Here is a 27,455-nt window from a genome sequence, read left to right on the forward strand (position 1 = left end):
TTGACTGTTTTTAAGTTTATCACCCTTTGCTTTTACATGTATTGATGTCAAGTTGGCCAAGTTCTAAGTTTAGAATTGTGTTGTCCTCCCTCTATCGCCAATGTTGGAAAAGCATTCTTCAGAATTATGGGTTTTAGTACAGAATTTATTTTCCTAATTCCTTGGCTCTAGTTATCCTGGTCAAAACAGTCACTCAAATATAAGAGTCTGGCAAAGTGTATGTGTGGACCGGAGGGCTTCCATTATTTGTAGCTCAGCTAGACACAGTTTCAGCCTAAAAATACTCTCTGAAAGGTTTTAATAATCATATTGCCACAATTAAGAAATGGTCACCTGTAAACCAATAAAATCTTTTTATTTATTTCTTAACATATTTGTACTCCATCTCTGCAATATGTCTATGTTCCTACCCCAAATAGCTCTCTCCAACTCCAAAACGCTGATAAAACTTTTAAGACTTCTCACTAAGTGAGACGTCTCTTAGATGTGAGATGCGTCTTTATAGCTAGAATGACAATCTGATCCTTTCAGAATCCTCTCAGTGGCAAAAACATTGCTTCTAGTTGCTTTGTTTTTTCTGCAATCACAATCATTTCGACAGTACATAGATCAACCGGTAAATTGGTAGCTTCACTTTCATGGTCACCACAATAGACCAGTTGAGTGTCCACATCACTGCTGATGCCATACCAATCTGTCTATCCCCCATTCCATTCTCCTCTCAACCATGAACAAAACCCTGAGATTCTTAAAGTCCTCCATAATGAGTTTAGCACAACTCTCAGTCTCAAGCTAGGACTCCTTCCTCACCACAGAGGTGACTTTGCAAGTCCCAAAAGCCAGTTTCAGTAGCTGGAAATTGGAACACCAAGGCCTCCATCCTTCATGTCATCCACATTCTCCAGACCCCTACATCCTCTGGCATCCTGGGCAATGGTTCCAGTATGGATCAGTGGATCAGTTTGAGGCTGGTTGCGCCCACTGGGCTAAGAATACTCCCAGTCAGCATTACCCACTGTTACTATTACTATTATTCCCATTGAGGTCTCTTGAATTGCACCTGGTTAAATTGTTCTGGTATCTTGAGTTAGTAAATACTCTTTATAGCAGGAGTGTAAAGATCCTTTTAGTTAAAAGGCTACAGAAATGTAACTTCATGCAATTAATTATGCACAATGTAACATAGGTAATCATTTATGAAATTATGTAATCTGTGAACACACCACCACCTTTAGATGTTTAGATTTTTTTACAAGACTTATAGTCTTATTAAATTATCTTATTTCTCTAAAGAACGTAACTCAACAGCTACAGTAGCTCTGTCTAAATTTGGAAAGTCAAGCGCACCAACAAAGCTGTTGAGTCATGGGATGTACTTAGTGCTTCACTCTATATAGACTCCTCAGGTCCAAACATAATCTCATACTTACTACCTGCTGTCCACTTACAAGCAGCAGGTAGTAAGTAGAAGATTATTTGCACATTTTCCAAGTGTTTACAGGTAGTGTCATGGTAGCTCCATAGTGTAATGGTTTACACATTCCCTTAGCAAGGGTAAACTCCCTAGTTTATCCCCAATTGGGATTTGTTTCAGGAAGGGCATCCCATGGAAAAATCTGTCAACTTTACTGGAGTTACCTACTGTGGTGACCTCTTGCGATTGAAGAAGCAGCTGGAAGTACCTATTGTACAGGTAGTGTCACCTTGCCTGCTGTAGAAGAGCTCTCTTACAGTGCTTATTTATTGTTTGGTGAAGCCATATGCAGTATATAGTTGGCCGTTGAATAATGTCAGTGTAAACTGTGAGAGACAAATGGGCAAAACAGCCATCGTATAAAGTAGACCTTGTTCAGCTACTGTGTATCTATAGGCTGTGCATATAAAAGCATTTTCTATCCTCTTGCTATTGTTTTCAATATTATACATTACCCCTTTCTCTTGCAATGAGCTAAGTTCTGAAAGAGGATCATTAGCTGAATATAATTTTAGATAAGAGGAATGAGTAAGAATAGGTAGAAACTAAGTAGGTATAAAAGCAATCATACAGAGAGCCCAAATCAGTGCAGCAAAGAGGCAAATATACACTCACATGGGCACAAAAACAAACCACTATTGGAAATACATTTAATTCAGAAAAATAAGAGGCAAGGATAATAGAGTAATAATTTTTGTTAATTAATTAATTTGTTAATTATTACTACTATTGTGCAGGTCTGTTGGACAGGACGATGCAAACCCATCTAATCAGTTTTATTACTCCCATACCCATTTGGCCTGTGGGTGCTCTCCTCTACCTTGGAAGGCTTAGTAGGTTGGTTATCATCCATTGCAATCAGTGATAAAGGGTGAGCAGCACAGATTATACTTCTAGCAGTCATGTGAAGAAGAACACTTACATTGTCTGCTGATAAATGCTAGCAAATGTAGCTTTGTAATATGTGCTTTACATCATAAAATGGGCATATTTTTATGACATTTATTGATTGAATTGAATTGATATACCTTTATTAGTCCCACAAGGGGAAATTTCATAAGGCTGCCGACCTATTGCACGCAATGGCGGCGCCATCTTACCCTCCGACCATACATACATTACACAAAACATCACATGGAGAAGACAGGTCAGAGAGGTATAACAATGGAAAATGCACCACATGAGGAAAGATAAGGAGAAAAAAATAACTCCCCCCAGACTGAGCTCCAACAGGGAGATCAGTTTGAGAACAGAAAAAAACACCTCTGCACATAGCACATGAAAAAACTCTTAATACACCAAAGAAACACATGACAAGCCACAGGGGTGGGTAAAGGGTGAGAGACAGCCGAATTAGACAGTACATCCGGGCCTGCGTGCGCTGGTCTCCTTGATCCACCGTCAGCATCGGAAGGGGGGGATGAGTGTGTGCATATCAGTGTATATGTATGTTTGTGCGTGTCCAGAGTTCAGCTGAGACAGTGTCCTTCGCCCTGCTAGGCTAAGTAAACGGTCTTCCAGCCAACCCAGGTGGCCTTGCATGGAATAGGAAGGAACAGACTAAACACAGTCGTTATCAGGGTGTTGTTGTTCAGCTCCAGCCTTGAGACCGCAGCTGGTGCCAAATGGGTATCCGCATGAAGTGATGGTGGTTTTTACTTTAGTGCGAACAGCTCATATGAATTTCAAAGCAGTTCTACAGTCCAACACTGGTCTCTCAATCTCCCATTGGAGAGCCATGAGCTTCGCCATACTTGCGTTCTGTGATGTTGTCATTTCTTTTGCTCAAGGAGCCGATTCTGAGAACTCACGGCAGTGTGCCTCCCCGAGATGTCATCCAATTTGCGCCCAGAGATGTTATTCCGAGCTAGCCCTTCCGAGATGTATCCAGTCTGCAGTCAAAGATCTTATTCTGAGTATTCACAGCAGCCGTAGCCTTTCCAAGATCTTATCCGTGCTGCACTCAATGAGCCCATTTTGAGAAACTCACGCCTCTCCCATCATTCCAATCCCAGCGGGCAGCTCTGTGGGGGTTTGAACAGCCGGTTCCGCTTTCTTAATTCTTTGATAAGTCAGGGCCAAGCCAGCTCCGATCTGCCAGAACCCTGTTAACATGGTTCTGAATAGGTAGATATCTTCAGCACCAGTGTTGGTCAAGTTACTTGAAAAAAGTAATCAGTAATTACCGATTACTCCCCTGAAAAAGTAATCCCGTTACTTTACTGATTACTTATTTTCAGAAGTAATTAATTACTTAGTTACTTAGTTACTTTTTAAAAACACGATTTACAACCTGAATAGGTGATAAAGCGATAGATCTTTCAGCCCAATTCTACTTTTTCTGCATGATCCATCATACAAAATGTAATCAAATCGAAAAGTCTCTTTTTAAAACTTGTTTTATTAGTTTTAACTTTATGCATCAAGGAAAAATTTAATTATATGCAACATTTTCTGACTGGAAGAAATTTGTTTAACATTTAAACCTATTTTCTGCACATTCCAGCACATAAAATATTTTTGTGTGTGTTTACACTCACTCTTTCAAATAGATGCAAGTAAAACACAGCAGAAAATAAATAACATCAAAGACTAGTGGTCCTGTTGCTCTATTTTCACCTGTAAAGCAGGAGTAGGGTAGGCGGAGGGGTGCTCTGGTGCAGGTGTGCCGCAGCGGTCAGTGGAAGAATCCGCGAGTTTCTCTGTGAGTTTCCCATTACGCCGTAGCGCACTCGGTGCTTGCTTGGAAGTTTAGGGGGTTTTTTTCGCTTTAAAAAGAAGTCTTCTTCCCACGCACAATGGACGCTAATGTTTTTGTCACTTTTTATGGAATCAAACTCAAAGTAAGGTCCGTACTTCCACGCTTTAAACGCTGCACGCTCATACTCTCTCCCGCACTCAATATATGATGCACTGTTGATCTGCACACAGCTGTTGTCACGAACGTCGCACTCGCTTACGTCACTGTCATGAGACATTCTCGCAAAAAAGATCACGGTTTTAGTAACGCAGTAACGCAGCGTTCCTACGGGAAAGTAACGGTAATCTAATTACCGTTTTTGCAATAGTAATCCCTTACTTTACTCGTTACCTGAAAAAAGCAATCAGATTACAGTAACGCGTCTCTGTTCAGCACTAAGGCTCACCCAAGCCCAAACTTCTCGTTGAGAAAGGGGTGTCAATTGCATTTAGGGACCAGTTGATCCAATCCATAATTCCTCTTTTAGGTTTTAGAGAACAGACTGTGAGAGAATGTTCCAGGGAAAAGTAATACAAAAATACAAGACTAGACAAGGACATAAGAGGCTAAGCAGGGAAGCTAAGGGAGAGGAAGAGGAGGAGAGGAGAAAAGTGCGACTGCCTTCGTCAAGAGCAAGAGCAGAAAAAGTTGTTTGTCTCTAAACCTAATTTAGCAAAACTCATGACTCTATGATTCCTGTGCCAGTGTTGAGAGTGGTATGGCCTGTCCTAGCCTCCATATATAAATTTCTTATATTTATACCTTGGTTGGGCATGGCCAAAAAACTGTCCTTAAATATTATGATAAAAACCTCTTAGCTGGCAGAGGAGCCCAGGTATTGGTGAACTTTGCTGTAATCGTCTGAACACTTTTAGGCAACTTTTCTAGTCTTTGGGAGCTCTCTAGGCTTCTTCAGACATTTTGACTGATCCCCAACACCACTGGCTGAAGCCAAGACGTGAACCATAACGTTTCTGAAGAATATAACTTTATGGACCATGGTGAGATATGGTTGGGTTTTGGCTAATAGCTGGTTGGAGAGCAACTTGTTGGTAGAAAAACGCTGTTCTATGCTTATAAACTGTGTTACCATTGATATATTTCATAGTTACAAGAAAAGAAATGGGAACAGTTTTTTCAACAGGCTATTAGCAACAAAATGCCTAAAGATACAATGTAAAATGTGTTATTTTCTAGGTTGCCTGTTATGTGTAGACAAAATAAAGGTTCATCCCATTAAGTTAGATGTCTTTTTATATTTGGACAGTGCATGGGGCAATGCTAAGTGACTTTTGCAATGCTATACGTGTGTATGTTTGTGAGATTTTTGCCTTTTGAAATGCAAGTTAGTGTACAGGGTTAAACTGAAAAAAGGTTTTATATATTATAAAATTGTTTGACTGTAAAAAAGTCAAGCAGAGAGTTGAAACTGTAAGCAGTGTAGCTATAAGTAACACTTGAGCTCTCTCCTTGACTGTTTTCCTCTTTCTTCTGCCAAGTTTGTTAATGTAACTCCTTGTTTCTTGTTTTGTTTATTTCTCCTCTCTCCCGCTTTTATTCCCTGCAAATTGCATTTCTATCCCCGGCTCAGGCTGTTTTGTCTCTTTTGATCAGCTTAATATGGCCGGCTCCCACGGTTTTTATCGCTTTTCTTACTCTTCTCTCTTCCATTTTCTCAAAGGCTGCAGTGAATGCAGATGATGACACAAATATTGGCTCAGTAAATTAGTTTTTTGTAATTACGGGAGACTGCCGTACAAAAATATATGTATATATTTTCTTGTGCCCTGCATGTGTGCATCATTCGACATAAGTCATGAAAAACATGTCATTTCAGTAGAAAAGATTCTTACTGTATTTTATTTTAGCCAAAGTGTTTCATTGTTATTCACACGGAGAATCGTTTAGATCTGGATCCTCTTCAAACATGTTCCATTATCAGCTCTGTTTCCCTCAGACAAACTATCTCATGGTTGTTTTGCTTTTGCACAGACAAGGCGAGGTGATAACAGAGATGCTGAGAGGAGAGATGACTCCACGGGAAGGGATGGGTATAGCGTGCTTTGGAAATGCACAGAGGAAGGGGGAGGGGAGATAGTTGCTGTTGGATCAAACAGATTTAGAGGTAAAGAGTGACCAGATGGGATGAAATGATTGGCCACGAGGAAAGTTGTACAGCAAGTGGCTGCAAAAATGTCCGATTATGTGACAGAAAATTGGGAAAGGACAGAAAAAGAGTAGAAAAAAGCCATGAGAACTACTGTTTAACCAGCTGCTCTTTTACAGTCGCCTTCCCTGCGAAAATGTGAAAATGACAGTTTTTTTCTTCCATAACTTCAGGTTTCATCATTATTTTTCTTCTGTCATTTCTTATTCTCTTTTTGTGTTTCTTTCCCTGTCTGTCTGTGTCGTTTTCCCCTATTAGTGCTATCGATGCATAGCACACAGATGGGAGCCTGTTGGCAAAGAACACACACACAGACCTATGTTTTATTAATGCATGCTGCAGTGTAGCTTTTGCATCTTCCCTTCATATAAATTTAGTCTCTGGTATGAAGACTTGCTATTCTTCCTTGGTTCTTATTAAGTGTACCAGGCAAGACTTGAGGCTTTTTTACCAGCTCTTCTATTCTTTAATTTTTCTGCCATCTTTGCATCTATCTTAAGTTTAAGTAAAAAACATTTTGTATACTTTCTGTGTCCTTTTGCTGCACCACTTCCATCTGCCTCACCTACCGTTCTTTGCTCTTAAGTGGACTGATATCTCTCTGCAGCTGACTGTGAAGTAGACAGTATCGAGTACTTGTCAGCATGCCGGATCCGTCATGTTTTACCTTGTTCTTCCTCTATCATTAATTTTACTCTATCGTTTCTCCTTTGTATCTTTTTCTGTTTTTCTCTGACTGTTAACCCTTTAAGACCTACCATAGAACCAAGTCCGCCAGAGCTTACTTTATATTTTTACATGCTGTAGAGCCATTTTTGGGAGCATTTCAAGTTGCTATACATCAATACAACTGTTATAGCCCATATTTTAATAATATGTATACATTAAGTCCATAGTAACTACATTAATTGCAAAAAAGTGCAATAAACTACAAAAAAATTGAAAATCGTTTTTGTTTTTTTTATATATATTTCTACTTGGAGAAATTTAAGAGGCTTATCCCTCAAAACTTTAAATACAGAAAAGTTGCAAAAAATAGTTCACAACAACAGTAATTTTATTTTGAGTGTCTTCATAGTTTTATTTTTGAGATACAGCAATTTTTATATACTGCAGGAAAAACGAAAAACAATCCTATGATGCAAATTTGCAAAGAAAACAGCATGTGCATCAAAATAAACTATTTCCAGCAGTGCAATTCGAGTTCTAAGCATCCCAGAAACTATTCAGAAAAGCATAAAGTCAAACATGATTTATAAAAACACCAGTATAGGCTTTTAAGGCCTACAAGTAAAAAACTACATTTTACGCAAAAATGACGTCACTTCCGGTTTCGGGCAGGAAATGGCGGACATGCGATCGTTCGTGCTGACGTCTGTTTCAATGTGGGAAGTGTTATGAACAGCTGATGGGATCGGCAAAGCGTGTTTCTGGCATATTATATTTTTGTTCCTGCAAGCGCTTTTTATGCAATTTTTCCAAAGCTATATGTGGAAGGAAACCGTGACCTAGGACACGCTGATGGTATAAGATGTAAGTACAACTCCTCCGGTTTCATATGCAAAAAAAATTATTGTGCTCAGGTTCTAATAATTACACAAAACGGAGCGTGCCCGTAAAGGGTTAAGCTAGCCAAGGTTTCTTACTTTCACTCCTGTATTCCTTACCTTCATTTTTTGTCTTCTTTTCAGCTCTCTCAGATTTGTATGACTGACATTGAATATATTTGAATCTAGTGGAAACCAAATCATTTCTCCGTCTTCTTTCCTGTGCCAGTATTACTGATTCCCTCTTATTTCATCCCTTTCCCACCTCTGTTAGTGTATCTCTGTCTGCAAGCTCATTTCAGCCAAATTGAAATTCACATTGGCTTCTTTGAGTTCTTGGTTATTAGATATTTTATTAGATTACTGAAGTAAAAGGTCATGACCCATGATCTTCTTTTTAACAAATCTAGAGGGAAGTTGTAGTGTATTGTTGATACCCAGAGGGATAGCCTCCGACTCTGTGGGGAAGCTACAGAGCGCTGTTGCTGGCAGGCCTGGAAACAGTATTTTGCCATAGGACACTTTAGTTGGGCCTTTGTCATTTTAGATGTCTATCTGGTGCTGCGAGGCGACCTGCAGAGTTAAAATAAGCCCTGAAAAAATGTTTTCTTGCACATACGCACTCTTCCTGCCTTCAAGTAGAATTTTTACCTGTTCTCACTGTGCTCAAGCAGCACAATCGCAGCACCCAAATCCTCCTCCAAAAATGAAAGACTCAGACTTCAGAATTCAGTATTTTTCTCAATCACAGTAAGTGAAACAATGCATTATGTTACCTACATCTTCCCCCTGGCCTTTTTTTCAAGCACTTTGTGTCAATTAGCATAACCCAAAGCATGCCAGCTTTGGGTTATGCAGAATAAATCCATCACAGGCAAATAATTCACATGCTAAACAGGAGAGGTGACAAACTGTGATCCCAAATAACAAATGGTTTACAAGATATACAAAAATATTTGTGGCATATGGATGTTTAAGGAGAAAAACGTGTCTTCGGGCAGCACTTACTCGCACATTATGACAAATATGTTCTGCAGTGCAGCATCTTGCTTTGAAAAGTAGCTCATAATGGGTGTCACTATGGATGAGGTGGAGGTGTGTTGCTAGGGCAACAGGTGATATTTCGTGTTTTTTTTTTTTTTTCCCCTTCCAAGGTCAAAGCAACTAAAGCGAGAAGTATTGAAAGTGTAAAAGCTGATTTATCACTGCCCCTTACTGTACGTTGATGACAGAATACATCAACACGGCAGCAAAAGAGACTAAAAAATGTGATTAAGTATCCTTAAAGGTTAAAAATGGTGTGAAATTTTTATATCGGTTTGTAAGCAACATGCACTGGATTCGTCACGCAAGCTTCTGTTGTGCCTGTTTTGTGTTTCTTGTGTCTTTATCCACCTTATCCAGAAACTTCCAACAAAAGGTGCAAACTCTATGTGACTGAATAATCAAGGTAACTGCCTTTTTCATGACAAACAGCCTGCCTTACCTCCGTCTTCACTCCAGGCAACAACTTTAACTGCTGAATTTTGCAAAGCAGCCCTAAAGAGGCATGATTGGTGTGATCGAATATTACAGAGCAAAGCCAACCAATACAGCAGGGAGGAAAAATGACATGCTTATCGTCGGGTGGGATGCACTTTTTTTTTTTTTTTTAATCATGCATGAACATATTAGATGCATGCAGACCAATGCAGTTGTAAATCTGTCAACCCATTCATTATTGTAGGCTCTGTTTTTTTTTTTTTCTTCATCAGTGTTGCTCGTTGGTATATGGCCTCTCATTGTGAAGCCTTGAGCTTACACTTCCACTAAGAATGGCAATGGCTGTTGCTATGCTGGCTTTCTAAAGCCAGAGAAAGTGGAGGATCTGACCCAAGGATACTACATGCAACTTGCATCTTGTCAGTGGAAAGTTTGTTGAAAGCTCTACTGGTAACGCTTAAAACAACTATCAAAATGACACATTATTAAGCATTACTAAAGGAGTAGTAATTAATTCATCATTTATAAAGCATTATTCCATTGTGTGTATTATTAAACCTGTATAAGGCAAAAGTAGTTCTCATTGTAGATGTCACACAAATGTGTAACTGCCTGAATTAAGCATCAAAGTATACTATTAAATTAGTATTTATGAAACCTCTGTTAAAACACAAACAAACAACGAGCTCATATCTTAATCATTATAAACAGAAATGCGCATCTAAACAGCCGAATCACTTACTTAGACTATCTATATGCCATGAACATATTATATATGAGCTTATTATTCAAGAATAAAAATATATACCTGTTGCATTTACCTGTGTTTATAAATCACATAATATGGAGGAGTAATAAACACTAAAACCTTACTAACACTTAATAGTGTGTCATTGTTATAAAGTGTTATCGCTCCATTATATGATCGTCTTTATCGTGTGTCAGACTCCAAATGTGGAAACATTTTATAAGATTAATGCCATTTAGTAGTGAAAGGAGACTTAAACAAGTAGATAAAACCATAAATTAATCAGAGAATTGTTTAGAGTTAATAAATCCTCTGGGAACAAGTGTTGTCGCCTCCTGCCGTCCATTAAAGCATCTCCAGGTTTAAGTAAAATCGCCGGCCTTGTCTGTTGTTTGTAGTAAAGACAGTGATGCCTGTTTTCATTCTTTGAATATCAAATCCTGCCATTCTGTCAAAGCTGCCAGGATCTCAAAGATACACGCAAGGTGTCCTTTGGCATTAGTGCTGGGGTGTTGTAGTCTTGACATGGGTATCACTCTCAATTTGTCAGATATGAAGGATTTTCAAGGCCCCCTTGTCACTTTTAAAAGCAGCAGGAAACAGTGAGTGTTCTTTTTCATTGTGCAGGGCTAATGGGTATACTTCTCACATGCAGACATGACCTTATAATAATTATGACATCAATGACAACTTGTATCTATTGTCTCAATCCTTTTCCATTCATCTTCCTCAGTCTCTCTCAGTAAGATTCCTACTTATTACGACGTTCTCTCTCTTTCTTTTACCCATTATGTGCATATCTCTCATTGTTCTGCTCACAGTGGGCCACTTCTACTTCTTTGTCTTTGAGTTTGTCTCTTCTGTCCTTCATCTTCTCTTCTCTCTGTCATCGTGATTGGTTTTCTTTCTGTCATATCGTAAAGTCATTTCTCTACCCACGCTACTCTTTTATCACACTTGATCTCCTTCTTGCGTCTCTCTGTTCAGCTTGGTTTCTTTTTTATCGCAAGAACTTTTCCTTCTTTTTAAATATATTTGTTGATATTTTCTGTTTCGGTGTTTTCTTTTTTCTCTGACATGCTTTTCTCTGCTTACTCAGTTTCCAGGCGTACGCTGTTTACCTTTTCTTGCTTTAAATGCATAACTTTTTCTGTCTTTCTCATCTTTCCTCCATCAGCATTAATGAGTTATTTTACCTGGGGTGCAATTTCCATAATGTAGTGCTTTTTCCACATATAGATTATAATTGGATTTCCTTTATGCTGTGCTAGTTTCAGTAATTTGATTTGATTGCATTGCTACATAAACAAGATAGCAAGTAAGACAGAGAGCGAAAGAGGAAAAAAAAAGTTTGTGTTAAACCTCAAAGGTGGTGGAGAACTAACTGGTGGAGGATGTTGCCTTGCTACAACACCCCTCTACTGAGTCTCCTGGTTTGCCTGACACTTTCTTTGTGGGGTTTGCTTGTTGTCTCTGGATTTGCTCTGAGGATTCTAATATGGAGAGATGCTCTGTGAAAATCATCCCTTACTTTTCCTCTGATTGGTTAGTATCCATATCGTAGTCCTGGTTAGAGTTAGACTGAAATATAAGGCTCACAGAAGTAGGCAATGAGAACATTTATGAAATACAGGTGAAAAAACAAAATGTGTCTAAAATGCTGGCACAGAGAGAAGCAGTGTGTATATAGCTGATTTACTGATAACTTATTCTGGTGCTGTAAAATAGTAAGAATGCAATAATGGTAGCACAGTCTTCAAGAAAGACTTTATTTCCTTATATTGTGATAGGAAAATGGAAATGGGTGCAACGATTTATTGTAATGTGCAAACATAGATGGAAATGCATATTTGCAGTTTGAACAAGCTTGAAAATTGATATTTATTCTTCACCTCAGCCTCTTAAGCAAGCTTTCTTGTCATTTTTTGAAGTAAATTTCATGAATGGTTCTCATTCAAAGCTCTTCTTTTGAGGTTTGCGCCTTTTTATTCTCTATAAGATTTGACAAGATCCTCCCTTGCTGAGGTGCAGCCCAAACTATGACAGAACCTCCACCTTGTTTTGACAGATGGTTGTAGACACGGTCGTACACACTGCACACCATGCTGATATGCCATGATGTCTACTAGTAGCTCTTTGTGAATCACATTGCTGGGTTAAAAATACCTTTTTGTGTCCGTCAAACTGTGTTGTCTTTGACATTTTTCTGCAAATGCCGGTACACCTCTTGTGTTAGGTCTTTCAAAGGTCAGTGTGTAATGGCTTAATAAAACAACAACAACAACAAAAAACATTCCGGTGAAAATGTTTAGGTGCAAGCACTGGTAATGAAGGGGGGGGGGAATGAGTGAAAAAGCAGCCAATGTCTAAAGGAAAACTGGCTCAAAACCACTTTAAAAACATTATAGGAAAGTCTGGCTCTTTGAAACCAAACACAAAAAAAAGATGAGTGGCTCAAGATTTTTGCACAGTACTACAAATTCTGTAAAATTTCATCCATAGTACATCAAACTGTCATTATACTCCTTTCTTTAAAATTGCGCACACAGCATTGTAATACCGCCACTAAGTAGAATCTCTTTGATACACATTAAAATAAGAAGAAATGATGACTTTCCGAACTTTTAATGTCTTTAGTAAAGCTAGAAAATAGAACTTTTCACATTTCATTCCATTGAACCTTTATGCTTTTCAGGAGTAGTCGCCTGATCAAGAAAAGTGAAAGAGCATCACAAGAAATTACTAAATTGACGCCGTCTTCAAAACCTGTTTCTGTTTTAGGAAGTGCTGGTACACCAGTGGTTTTCAATGAGAATGGAGATGCTCCAGGGAGATACGACATATTCCAGTACCAGATCACCAACAGATCGACTACTGAGTACAGAGTCATCGGCTCCTGGACCAATAAATTACACCTCAAGGTGAGATTTTTACACACGTATACCAGTGTACCTAATTGGTTTTTACAGTTTATAAGCTGACAAAACTGCTCATATTTTTCACACATATAAATTGAATGAAGTCAATGGAAAAAAATTAGGAAAAGTGAGGCAAAAACTTGGAAAATCAACTTAAAAGTGAAGCTCGAGTGAAAAATACTAGTTTATTATGAAATATGTTTTCAATGATTAACATTTTATGGTCTAAAAAGTTGTTCAGTACAGAACATACTCTATGCCATTTACCATAGTATATATTTCAGATGTGTTTCCAGCTTGTCATATGTTGAACTGTCTCATTATTAGTATTTTAGCATGACACGTCTGTGTCCTAATGAAAAATGTCATATATTTTGATTTGAGTGCCTCATTGAAGCTTCTGAGGCATTATAGATCAGACACCTTGGAAGAATGAAAATTCAACATGACTATGAGCAGCTGCCATGATTTCAAAATCCCTTGTTACCGGGCTGGATTCGTTTGAGTTATTGCTCTTATTCAGGTGCAAAAGTTAGTTTTTTCAAGCAAGTGTAGATCTTTGCTTCTATTCAGAATACTAATCTTTGTGAAGGAGAGAGACTTGCAAACATTCGCAACTGTGAAAGGTCACACACCTACAGAATACACATAATAACCAATGCTACAGAACCTGGAGAATATACAGTGCCTACTTAGATCCACAGAAAAACAGATAATTGAATGCATTAGCAAACTGAATTCCCATTGTCCCACTCGCTCTCTCTGTCTCACTGTCACATGCACAAAAAAATCTTTGAGCACGCAGCAGTGCTAGGTGTTATAAATCCACCAAGGACTTCATTAGAAAGGCCAGATGACAGATGAGAAAACGAATAGACACAAAACGCTTTCTGGCTGATGGACGGTGTGTTTGTGTGTGTCAGTGTGTGTGTTTGTACAGCAGTACAGAAGTATAAAACACAGAAACTGAAGTCACACATGATTTGGCACTTTAACAATTTCTAAATAGACAGACATATTTAATTAGGTAAAATCCTGAAAGTATGCAGGGTAGCAGGGGGTAGTTTTTATTAAGAACAAAAAAGTTTGAATGTTCATCATTATAAATACAAGACAGCACTGTGGAACATAAGAATGTACAGCATGTGAGTCTCAAGAATTCACACATTCAAACCCTGTGCAAACTGAGTATTGGCTACCTTGAGTGCACTGTCGTGCTATGCAACACTGAGTTGAATCAGCGTTGGGAGATCAGAGGAGATCAGGAGAGATAGCTGTAGACGACAGACTGTTCATCTGCTGTCTACAGCTATCTGTAAAACATGCTGCAGCCACTGTCTTGTTTTGGCATTTTAGCCAGTGATGTTGGGGATCTTGTCAAAACTGATGGAGTTATGAACACAGGAAAGGTTTCATTTTTCAGTATGATCCCAAAAACACTGCAAATAAAATTAAAGTATATCCATGGGAAAAAATGCACAATGGAACACCATCAGTCATGGATTGACCTCGCCAAAGCCTAGGCCTCATCATTACTGGAGTAGTGTGAGATCATCTTGACCAAAAATGCAACAAAAGGCAGACAACGTCCAAAGAAGAGCTTTGAATGTTCTTCGAGAAGTCTGGAGAACTATTCCTGAAGACTACTTAAAGACATGACAAGAAAGCTGCCTAAGAGAGTTCAGGCTGTGTTGAAGAATAAAGGTGGCCATGCCAAAAATTGACTTTCAAAATCTTTGAAATTATACAAACCCTGTTTCTTTGCCTTATATTTCCCTGTATGCTTTCATATGTTTCAATAAATCACTGCACCAATTTCCTATTTTCCTGACAAAATAAAATGAAGGCTGACACTGCACTGTAATTAATAAAATATGGGTCTGTGTTGTTTAATTTATGCCTTTTGATAGAAAATAAGGTGATAGTATACAGATATTAAATGGGGGATATGAATAAGTAATGAGCAAAATTTCTCCGTAAACAAAGTTTCTCCTTAGTGATATATGTACAACACTGTGGGCAGCAACTATCCCATTCTTGCATATTAAACTCCATGAGAACTTTTTTCTGTTTGTGTGTCAGTAATTAACTCAAATCCACCCTCTCTAAGTCTAATGAATTTTCCCTTCTAACTAGTTGTTTTAGGACTGGTACTTTTTGTGTTTAAAACAGTAATATTAAATTTTGTGCAGCACCCTCGGCGATGGTTAAACCTCAGGGAACGCGGTAATGACAAACTTCCTCACAACTGCTCGCGCACACAACTACAAATTAGTACACACACATTCAAACTCACTCGCAGAGGACGTACGGAGAGCTCAGGGATTCACTATAATGCCAGCATGACACAAACACAAATAAACAAAATGCACACATGGTGAAACATATGCGTGTGCACACTCACAAATAAACACACACACAGACACACACAGAAGGAAATGCAGATGGCCTATTTGTGCCAAATCTGATTATGGTCTGATTGCTGGCTTCCAGACTAGCTGGTGTTAGTTTTGTGCCTGGCAGCACTCAGGAAAATGATCAGAGGATCTGCTTGTGCTAATTGCTCTGCGAGATGCCCTGAAGACACACTTTTTTTTGAAGGTAGAGAGAAAGCTGAGTGTTAAAGGACTGTTAACATACAGTTTATGTCAGCTTCTGCAGATGGCTGCCAATCCTTATGCTCCAAGATATCCTGTGAGAAAATAAGAAGCTTCATTTTGCCGTTTTGACACACAAATAACAACACACTGCTCTTCTCTCAGGTGGAGGCCATGCGTTGGAGGATGGGTGACCCAACTTTCCCTGCCTCCGTTTGCAGCCTCCCGTGCCGTACGGGTGAAAGGAAGAAAGTGGTGAAAGGGGTGCCGTGCTGTTGGCACTGTGAGCGCTGTGAAGGATACCACTTTCAGGTAGATTTCTGAAGAAAAATATCAGCTATCCAAAACCGTCAGCGTGATCCAGAAATTAAAATATCACAAACACTGTGACATCACAGGTCACATACAAATCTGGCTAGATCTTGATTTGTGTTTGACAAAAATCATGCATCAACCCTTTATCAATTTAGCAGTTTCTCTGTCAGTCTGATTTCAGCACTGATTATTTGTGTTTTCAAACCTAGAGAGGCTCACAGAACTTCTTAGCCTAACCAATTCATCTGTGTGAAATTGACTTGTCAAAAAACGAGGTAAAAATGTGGATTTTAATCAAATGTCTAACATTCCTTATACACCCTCTCCCAACTTTACAAATGAAACCGCATTTGTTGGAACGCTTTAAAAAGAATCAGCTGAAAGACCTATTTGCAATAAAAACTGTTTGACATTGTAAACGTGTTAGCTTCTGCACACATCGACTTGTTGACAGCTGCTGTCTGCTTACTCCTGCTCTTTTTTTAGGCAATTAAAAAAGTGAGGCACTTAGATTGTCCATTTTGAATTTCTATATAGAGAAAGTATCTAATTTGAGGAGAGGGAAATGCCCTGATCACACATTTTGAAGCTGCATTAATGATAAAAAAGAAAGCACAGCCTCTTTCAGTTGTAACGCTTTACATATCAGGACATAATAAAATGATCTGGTCCTTATCAGGTCTTCAAATTAGGTAGATAAATATCAGCAGGTAAAATATTACACTGTGTCATCATTTATTTTAGAAATACTGAGCTAAAATGCAGAATCAATGTATGAAAAAACTAGTTTTGCCTAAATATAGCCATCCTTTTTCTATAGGAATAAAGAGAGTCAGGGATGTCTAGGTGCTGCTAATCAAAAGCATTTGATTAACTGATCAGCAGCAGCACTTCTATAAAAGCAAAGGTTTTGTCACTTTGCTGGTCTAAAACATTCAGGTATGTGTTAACACGAGGCCAAGGAGTGATTAGCAGTGATCTCTGAGGAAGAATTGTTATTGGTTATCAGTCTGGGAAGGGTTATAAGGCCATTTCCAAAAAAAAGTCCATTCAAAGATTATTCACAAGTGAAAAACATTCATGAAAGTAGAATAAGAAAAAATCTGAAACTGAAGTTTGCCTGGAAATGCTGCCACTTCTTCTCTTTCTTGAAAAAAAAAAAAGAACATGGCAGCACAGCTTCAGTTTGCAAAGTTGCATTCAAACAAACCACAAGACACAATGTCCTTGAGATAGCAGACAGGAAAATGGAAATGCTTGGCCATAATGCACAACACCATGTTTGCTGAAAAACTCAAGCATATCAGAACAAACACCTCACACCAACTGTCAAGCACAGTGATGGAGGGGTGATGATTTGAGCTCGTTTTTCAGTCAAAGGGCCTGGACACACTGAGTCGACCATAAACAATGTATACTCAATCAATCAATCAATCAAAGCTTTATTCGCCACGTGCAGGTTGCCCTGCAGTGAAATAGGGACCCCCCCCCCCCCGACCTTACACACACAACACAGACATCACATGGGGATACAGGTCGGAGATCGGTAGCGTTACAGAAAAAAAACACTGAAATATACACTACAATGGGAAAGTACAAGAGGAAAAAAAGTGACCTCTACTCATGCTGGGCTCCTGGGAGGACAGCATGAGAACAGGAAACAAAAAGAACTCCTCTGCACAAAAAAGCACATAAATGTCCACAGCACAACATTATGAAACACGTGACAAGCCACAGGGTCGGGTGGGGGGTGAGGAGTAATCCGAAGCAAACACAGCAGCCATCCTGCCCAGCGCTACCATTCCAGCGCGGGCTCAGACCCGCCGTGTTCCCAGGAGGGAACAAGCATCGAAGGCGTTTGGAAAGGAAAAAACATGAGACTAGACAAGGACATAAGAGGCTAAGCAGGGAATCTAAGGGAGAGGAGGAGAGGAGAAAAGTGCGACCGTCTTCGTCAAGAGCAAGAGCAGAAAAAAGTATATTGTAGTCAAATATGAGAATATGCAGCAGCTAAAGCATGGCTGAAATTGGGCCATGCAAGTGAACAATGATCTTCAGTACACCATGGAAAATTAGATGTACTTGAGCCATAACCATATATCCATATATGTGAAAATTAAATTATCATTGGGGACCATTTCAAAGTCTATCAGGCTTCCTGTTTAGTTGGAAAAATACTTGAACACGCACGTATATGTCAAAAAATGTGCTTAGCAAAGAAAATAGAAAATATCAGTTACAGTGGGGCAAAAAAGTATGTAGTCAGCCACCGATTGTGCAAGTTCCCCCACTTAAAATGATGACAGAGGTCAGTAATTTGCACCAGAGGTACACTTCAACTGTGAGAGACAGAATGTGAAAAAAAAAATCCATGAATTCACATGGTAGGATTTGTAAAGAATTTATTCGTAAATTAGGGTGGAAAATAAGTATTTGGTCACCTCAAACATGGAAAATCTCTGCCTCTCACAGACCTGTAACGTCTTCTGTAAGAAGCTTTTCTGTCCCCCACTCGTTACCTGTATGAATGGCACCTGTTTGAACTCATCATCTGTATAAAAGACACCTGTCCACAGCCTCAAACAGTCAGACTCCAAACTCCGCCATAGCCAAGACCAAAGAGCTTTCGAAGGACACCAGGAAAAGTATTGTAGACCTGCACCAGACTGGGAAGAGTGAATCTACAATAGGCAAGCAGCTTGGTGTGAAAAAATCAACTGTGGGAGCAATCATCAGAAAATGGAAGACATACAAGACCACTGCTAATCTCCCTCGATCTGGGGCTCCACGCAAGATCTCATCCCGTGGGGTCAAAATGATCATGAGAACGGTGAGCAAAGATCCCAGAACCACACGGGGGGACCTGGTGAATGACCTGCAGAGAGCTGGGACCAAAGTAACAAAGGTCACCATCAGTAACAACGGCAGGGAATCAAATCCCGCAGTGCCAGACGTGTTCCGCTGCTGAAGCCAGTGCATGTCCAGGCCCGTCTGAAGTTTGCCAGAGAGCACATGGATGATACAGCAGAGGATTGGGAGAATGTCATGTGGTCAGATGAAACCAAAGTAGAACTTTTTGGTATAAACTCAACTCGTCGTGTTTGGAGGACGAAGAATACTGAGTTGCATCCCAAGAACACCATACCTACTGTGAAGCATGGGGGTGGAAACATCATGCTATGGGGCTGTTTTTCTGCCAAGGGGACAGGACGACTGATCCGTGTTAAGGACAGAATGAATGGGGCCATGTATCGTGAGATTTTGAGCCAAAACCTCCTTCCATCAGTGAGAACTTTGAAGATGAAACGAGGCTGGGTCTTCCAACATGACAATGATCCAAAACACACCGCCCGGGCAACAAAGGAGTGGCTCCGTAAGAAGCATTTGAAAGTCCTGGAGTGGCCTAGCCAGTCTCCAGACCTCAACCCCATAGAAAATCTGTGGCGGGAGTTGAAAGTCCGTGTTGCTCGGCGACAGCCCCAAAACATCACTGCTCTCGAGAAGATCTGCATGGAGGAATGGGCCAAAATACCAGCTACTGTGTGTGCAAACCTGGTAAAGACCTATAGTAAACGTTTGACCTCTGTTATTGCCAACAAAGGTTATGTTACAAAGTATTGAGTTGTATTTTTGTTATTGACCAAATACTTATTTTCCACCCTGATTTACGAATAAATTCTTCACAAATCCTACCATGTGGATTCATGGATTTTTTTTTTCACATTCTGTCTCTCACAGTTGAAGTGTACCTCTGGTGCAAATTACTGACCTCTGTCATCATTTTAGGTGGGGGAACTTGCACAATCGGTGGCTGACTACATACTTTTTTGCCCCACTGTACAACAGCAGCTGCTCATGTTTATGAGGGCGAGCACTCAATAGTTATTTTGCAGAAACAAGCAGTAATTGTGGAGTTGTCAAAAGCATAACTGATAATAAGTCTTTTCCTCAGAATTATATTAGATTGTGTCTTATGGAGATCAGGCACACATATATTTACACAAAAAGAGTTTTTTTTCTACATGTTTTGGCAAAAAAATAAATTGATTAACGAATTAAACCATATAAATGATGTCAATGACGTAATAGTCAGCTCCCGCTCCAATAAGGTCCTCATTCTGTGAACAGACTCCTTCTGATGTATGAGATGGTGACAGTACTCCCTGCTCTGTTCTGCAGCCTCAGTGAGATACAGCACACCACCTTTCCTTCTGCTGTGGGTTCAGATTAGATTGGCCCCGGCAGTCCAATAGATAATAATGCATTGGTCTGACTGCAGGAAGAGAGACACAAGACAACAAAATGAAATCAAGGCACACCACAACAGCCAGATGGCCAGATGGTTTTTCAATCAGCCAATTCATGGTTGAATCGGTGTTTAAAAGTCAAATTATCATTAGAAAAATCTGTTTACTTAAGGAAAATGAACTAATGCATGTTCTAAAACCTCTCTCCCCGTTAGGCCTCAGAGTTCACCTGTGAGCTGTGTCCATACGAGAAGCGACCTGATGCCAACCGCACTGGCTGCACTCCCATTCCGATCATCAAACTGGAGTGGCACTCACCCTGGGCCATCGTCCCCGTCTTTATCGCCATGCTGGGTATCATCGCCACCTCTTTCGTCATCGTCACTTTTGTCCGGTACAATGACACGCCCATTGTCCGAGCTTCGGGGCGAGAGATGAGCTACGTGCTGCTTACTGGAATCTTCCTGTGCTATGCCATCACATTCCTGATGATCGCGACGCCGGATGTGGGCGTGTGCTCCCTGAGGAGGATTTTCTTAGGCTTGGGGATGTGTTTTAGCTACGCTGCGCTGCTCACCAAGACCAACAGGATACACCGCATCTTTGAACAAGGGAAAAAGTCTGTAACAGCACCCAGGTAAAAATGCCATTACGTCTGCTCTTGGCCCTTTTGTGCGTACATGTTTGGGCTGTGCAGATTTTGATGGGTTCAGTGGCACTTAATATTGCTATAAGTGTGGCTTTTTTGCACTCAGGTGTGTGACTTTACCTGCACCCTACTTTTTCAGATACTTGCGGTCATTACTCATCATTTATTTTTCATACATTATTTATGAGAGTCATGAACTAACAATTTCCTATTGTACTGCTTGCACTCAGTGTGAGTGACTCTGGGAGAGAGCATCCACTAAGTGGCTAAATTGTTAATGCAGGATTTAATAGTGCTCAGGTTCATGGCCCTGCTATCCAGACAGTTAGATTTTTTCCCTTTTTTTCCTTCCTCTTCTTTTTTTTCCCATCCAGCTACAGACTTTTTACACAAAGTATTTTGAGGCTCTTTTCAGGTTACAGTAGTGACTCTAAGGTAGTCAAGCACTGAGCGTCCTTTGAACTTGAGAGCTTGAAGGAGTGGGTTGTTTCTTTCATTCTGATGCAAGTGGAAATATAGTTTTTGTTTTGGGCCATGATTTGCACCCCGGTTTTGATATCTCTGTCATCCTAGATGATCATCACATTTTCTCTTTTCAGCTCTATGTCTTCTTGCAACTGCTCATCCTTGTTTCTCCCTTTCTTTCTTGCTGCAAAACCCATCATTATATTTTCCCTGATCTCGCTCTAGCTCTCAGCGTGGATTTGCTGGAGTGTGTATGGTCGCATTTATAGAAATTTAATATATTGCCGCTGTCAAGTGGGAGACTTGTCTCAACCTTTTAGAGTCTAATAAAACTGTTTTCTTTTCATCTTATTGGGACAGGATTTTTGAGTGTTTGTTAAGTTATTTTTGGACCGTACTGGCTGAAGACTTTATGAAAAATCAAATTCTGTGGAAAATAGAATAGATCTAGTCTTATGGTGAATCTCAGTGGATCACCATGTCAGCCACTGCATTATGATGTTTCACTGAACCTGCTTGAAATTTTATACCTGTTGGAGTCACCCGTTCCTGGTAGGTCAAAGAGAAAAGATAAAATGTATTTACAGATCACACAATGGTTATTGAGAGCCTATTTATGGGTTAGGCTTCTACCTCTGTGTGCAGATGCATTCCTGACCCAAGACAGATTAAAGTGAACAAGGTATATTACTGCCCTACATGCCAGATATTGATATTCTGGCATTAGCTAACTAAGCTAACTGAGTAATGTATATCTGTATTTGAATATCCAGAATCTGAAGTCAAGGAAAATTCTATTCTATTCAATAAATAGTCTAAATTCTGTTACTCAATTATGTTTGAACAATAGTTATTGTCCAGTAACAAGTACCCTTTCTGCATTTATCTATATTCATAAGCAATCTCTGGCTGCCAAAACAGAAAATCTTGGCCTGAATCTTTGTTGGCTACACCAGCCAAATACCCTCCAGAGGTTAAGTCACCAGACTGGCCAATGCATTACCAGACTGCTATTTAACTAACCATGTGACACTGAAGCAATGTTTAAGTTTAGTTCTATTGGAAAAATTTAGCATGAATTCAAAACAACATTAATCTAAGGGAGCTTTATATTGAACGGTAAAGAGCATACGGTGTTACTCGTACAAAGAGTAAACTCAAGTGACTGATCCCCCATGAGCAACCACTTGGTGGTGGAGGAAGTGCTGCCTTTTGTCAGGAAGAGACCTCTGGCAAAACCAGGCTTAGATAAGGGTGGCCATCTGCTGAACCAGTAAGGGGTTCTGAGGAAAGAGATGGCAGACAAGAGCGGCATAGAAAGACCACGACCAAGAAACAGGATAAAATACCAGCTAACAAATAGTTAATGAGATGCGATTGTGCTATATCAATATGAAAATAGTGAAAAGAGTTGAGTGAAGCAGAGGTACTCCGTTTATCATCGCTACAGCCTATATATCAGCAAACTAAAGGATTGTTCAAGGTAACTTATGAAAGAGAAAAGAGAGGGGGACTGTCTCCTGAACGCAAACTGGGAGCTGGTGGAACAAGCTCTCAGCTCATGAAAAGAAGTTGGTGCAACCTGAGAAATGTAAACCATGAGTGCATATTTTCTAGCATTAATTGCAGTTTTTCATCCTTGCTAAATCAAAATTTAATTAACCATCCTGTTCTTTACAGGTTTATCTCTCCTGCCTCCCAGCTCGTCATCACCTTCTCCCTGATCTCAGTTCAGCTTCTGGGTGTCTTTGTGTGGTTTGCCGTGGACCCTCCCCATACTGTAGTGGACTACGGCGAGCAGCGGACCCAGGACCCCACAGCGGCACGTGGTGTCCTCAAGTGCGACATCTCAGACCTGTCTCTCATCTGCTCCCTGGGTTACTCAATTCTGCTGATGGTTACGTGCACGGTTTACGCAATCAAGACGCGAGGCGTGCCCGAAACCTTCAACGAAGCCAAGCCTATTGGATTTACCATGTACACCACCTGTATCATCTGGCTGGCGTTCATACCCATCTTTTTTGGCACGTCCCAGTCTGCAGAACGGGTGAGTGTGTTTATATTTTGGATGACACTTATTACATCCTGAGAAAACGGAAAGTGTGTTGTTGGTGTCTGTCCTTCAACCCCAATCAACTGCAAGATTTCTGAGGATCAAACTGTAATATGTGTCTGCTTGCTTAACTGTTTGTTTTCCCTTTATATCACCGCTTTAAAATTCAAATCAATTCCTCTTGGAACATCTCCATCTACTGTGAACAGCAGGGCAAATTTGTATGTTGCTGTGCTTGAGCAAAGTTAGATCTATATTTAAGTGCAATAGTTTTTTAAAATACAAAACTTCTCTGGCAGGTGCAAGGTGGTTGTGCGATCAGTGCGCTTTTGCTTCACGTGGTTCAAAACTCCTAAGCAGATTTTAAAGCAAGTTTTGAAATTGCATTTTGAGCCATACGTTTGATGTATTGCTTTGGCAAAAAGTGTCCTTTTACTACCTCCCTGAAAATTCTCAAAATCAAAACAGTATCTCTTGGCACTGAAGTACAGAAGTGTTTTACAACTGTAGCTATACTATTGGCTTAGAGTCAGAAATCTCCCGACAATCCCTCGTGAGTACAAGAGGATTTACTGTCTGTCTGATGGACTGGAACCGTGCCATGGTCTGGGCTTATAGAGAGTTATACTGCCGAGCTTATTCTTCCTACCTGTAGTTAATTCTTAATGGGTGTTCGATGAGAATAAAAGCCACGTGAGGTGTGTGTGAGGGTATGAGTGATAGCGTGACTGGCTCTTAAACAGTGTCCTTTCATCTTATCAGCTTAGAAACAGTGGGTTTGAATGCGCACGTAAACACCAATATAGCTAATCTGATTCATAAGACCGTACACATATTGAAGCGTACTGTTTACTCGAGCTAAAGCAGCAGAGGTCTATTAATTCCATTTCTTGATAGTGCGAATATGCTGCTTTCAACAATAACACACTTTATACACTCATTGAGATTCATGACAGGTCATTGATTTTTTTTTTTTGTCCAAGTCACATTTTTTACATCACAGTGCTAAACACACTCTATACATCTGTATAAAGAAAATGTGCACATTACTCTAGATCAATAGAAGTAAACAGGCATATACAGTGCTGTGACAAAGTATTTACCAGCTTCCTGATTTCTCATGTTTCTGTGTATTTGTCTCATTAGCGTGTTTCCAATCATCAAACACATTTTAAGAAAGAACTGCAGTTTGCGATAACTGGTAAAAAGTTTGTCACATCTCTATGGAGGACTTGGCCTGCTGTGAACAGCCTGTTATAGGTCATGTAAAAGCATCTCAATTGGATTTAAGTTCAGACTTTGACTAGGCTTTTTTTTAACTTTCTTTTTTGAGCTGATGAGTGGACATTCTCCTTCAGGAGTTTCTGGTAGCGAGCTGAGCTACCAGAAAGTGAAGCAGCAAAGCGGCCCAAGACCATCACACCACTGCCACCGAAAATTCAATTTGTCCCATCAGTCCACAAAATATTTTCCCAAAATCTCAGAGATCATCAAGATGTCTTTTTGGTCAGCAGTGGTTTTCACCAACTCTCCCATGGACGCCATTTTTTCTCAGTCTCTTTGTTGTTGAATAATAAACACTGACCATAACTAATTCAAGTGAGGACTGAACACACGCAACATGGGAAAGTGTTCCAGTGTGTACATCTGATCTGGGACCGCTGCAATCTTCGACTGCGCCTCCAGCTGACCCGATGTCCACATCAGAGGGGAGGTAAGCGTTGGAGGTGGCGTTGGATCCGGGGTAGGGAGGGTGATGCGTCAGTGAGTGCTTGTCAGTATATGTATGTGTGTGCGTGTCCGTAGTTCAGCTGAGACAGTGTCCTTCGCCCTGCCAGGCTAAGTAAACAGTCTTCCAGCCAACCCAGGTGGCCTTGCATGGAATGGGAAGGAACAGACTCAACACAGTCGTTAACTTAAACTTAACTGGATGTAAATCCAAGTGAGATGCTTTGACATGACCTTAAATGGGCCATTCAAGTTGGACAAAATTCCTCCATAGTGACGTGATAAACTTATCATTTAAAAATTGAGTTTTGTATCTACTCAAATACATGTCAACATGCTAAGATTGAGGCTCCAGATTCCAGAGGATAACATCGCTGTAGCTATATCAAGTGTTTTATAAACAGTCCAAGACCTGTGTCCGCTGAATATTCCAGATTTCTCTTCCTCTACCTCTACCAAAAACGTGTCAGCTCTAATAATCTCTTCCTATTTTGGAGTGTTAGTCAGGATATTTTCATTTCCTCCTTTTCTCTACATCTAAGCCCATTTTCCTTTCAAGACGGGTGCCAGCCTCTGTCACATGGCAGAGAGCTGACATCAAAGTGATCCCGTCTAATCACACATCAGGGAAATCATACTCTTGCTGGATGTTTCATGCACTCTCATTTTTTCCATAAGAAGTCGGAGAGTAATTGTTGATGCAATACATTTTAAGTGTATCTGTAAGTTCAGTATTTCTCCTTTTCCCCAGGAATAACCTTACTCTACAGTTATACCAAAATAAGGAGACTATTTCTTATAACTGCAGCTTCTCAAATCCATCAAGATACTGTGTGTGAATGACAGGCAAGCTGCTCATGTTATGCGAATTCTGTGTTTGTGACTACATGCAAAGTTTTGTGCTTGTGACCATTTAAAGGGGCCGAATGTTTCATGGCAGGATTTTGCACATCCCTGACTGTAAAAGTAATTTGTGTGCATATTCATGAGGCCATATCTATGTGTGAATTCTATCGGACATAGCATCCTGTCATACTGGACGGGCATTGCAGCGTCCATGCCTTGTTTGCTTGGCTAATTAGAATGTCCACCAGCAATTTTGTGTGCATTTTGTGTTAGCATGTTTGTCCGATGGGTTGTATTTAATTGGAATATCCACCAGCGCACATTCGCTTGTCTCTGTATGTTGTTTCTAATTGGGATATCCTCTGGAGTGTGTGGCAGCTGGCTGGCTAACAGAGAAAGCAGAATAGAGGGAGGAGAGAGTGAAGTGAAAGGAGTAAACAGGTAATGATGTGACTTGCTGATGGGACTTTAATGAGGAGAGCTCTACCAAGGGCATAGGTTTGGTTTCAGACAGAGGGGAGGGCGATGGAGCTGCAGTGAAGTTAGTTGGAGGTTAGGTGACAGCATGACTCTCATTATGATTAACTTTGTGATTATCATGCTTCACCTGGTATCTTGATATAAGGGTTAACATTTGTATGACTATGCACACAGTTAATAGAAGTATACCACAGTGCAGCAAGTGATAATCAAGTCTGGATGCTTCGGCATGCTCAGAAAAGTCACAGTTACATTGTTGTGTGCTATACCTCGTCTGAAATGCTGACGTCAGTGAAATTTACAGGGACCTGAAAACTTTACTGCAGTTAGTTCTTGGCTCTGGGATTGTGTGGAGGCTTCTTTCAATACAGTGACTTTCACACTGGCCTTGTGGGAACATTTCAAATGTATGAGAGCTTGGATTATAAGAACCTTTCTTCAGCAGGTGTGCTTCAGCACTTCTTTTCACAGTCAGTGTTGGGGAACACATCTCAATGGGAGCATTTAAACATTTATATAAACAAAAGAAAATCTTTAACTCAAGGTCCACTGGCGTACATCTTTTCAGATTCTTCAACCACATTTCAGGGCCCATGTTGGCAGACAGAGTTTGCTCAGTTGTCATGGAGATAGCTTTGTTGGCCATTTATTGTCTGTGTGGTGTGGTGCTATGGCTCAGAATCTGCTCCTCGTGCTCTGGGTAAAAATATTCTAAAACAGAAACCAACAAGAACCAATTCTATCAAACAGCCCCTTGCATTAAGTGTGAAGCAGTTACAGAATGTGACAGTTTGTTTGTGCACATTGATACAAGTTGGCATTTGTTCATTGCACTCAGCAGTCAGATTATGAAAGTAACTCACTGCATTTGAAAGTATGTTTCATGCCTGTACCACACGTGCTCTTAAAACTCTGATGGGATTCTGATGACCACCAAGTCATGACGAAAGAGCGTTGAAACTCATGATAACTGTTGTTTAACTAAAGGTAGTATATACC

The 27,455-nt window shown here is 40.1% G+C and overlaps 1 protein-coding gene across 1 annotated transcript in view; it reads left to right on the forward strand.

The window, feature by feature from the left end:
* The window catches only part of grm8a (glutamate receptor, metabotropic 8a), a 305,450-nt gene that overhangs the window by 257,058 nt on the left and 20,937 nt on the right, over window positions 1–27,455 (forward strand). The window contains exons 8-11 of the mRNA XM_080886003.1: window positions 12,940–13,079; window positions 15,839–15,985; window positions 20,451–20,872; window positions 23,030–23,396. Of these exons, the coding sequence (XP_080742129.1) occupies window positions 12,940–13,079; window positions 15,839–15,985; window positions 20,451–20,872; window positions 23,030–23,396 (1,076 nt within the window). The remainder of the gene's footprint in view (window positions 1–12,939; window positions 13,080–15,838; window positions 15,986–20,450; window positions 20,873–23,029; window positions 23,397–27,455) is intronic.

The sequence above is a fragment of the Rhamphochromis sp. 'chilingali' genome, assembly GCF_963969265.1.
Source record: "Rhamphochromis sp. 'chilingali' genome assembly, chromosome: 7".
NCBI lineage: Eukaryota > Metazoa > Chordata > Actinopteri > Cichliformes > Cichlidae > Rhamphochromis > Rhamphochromis sp. 'chilingali'.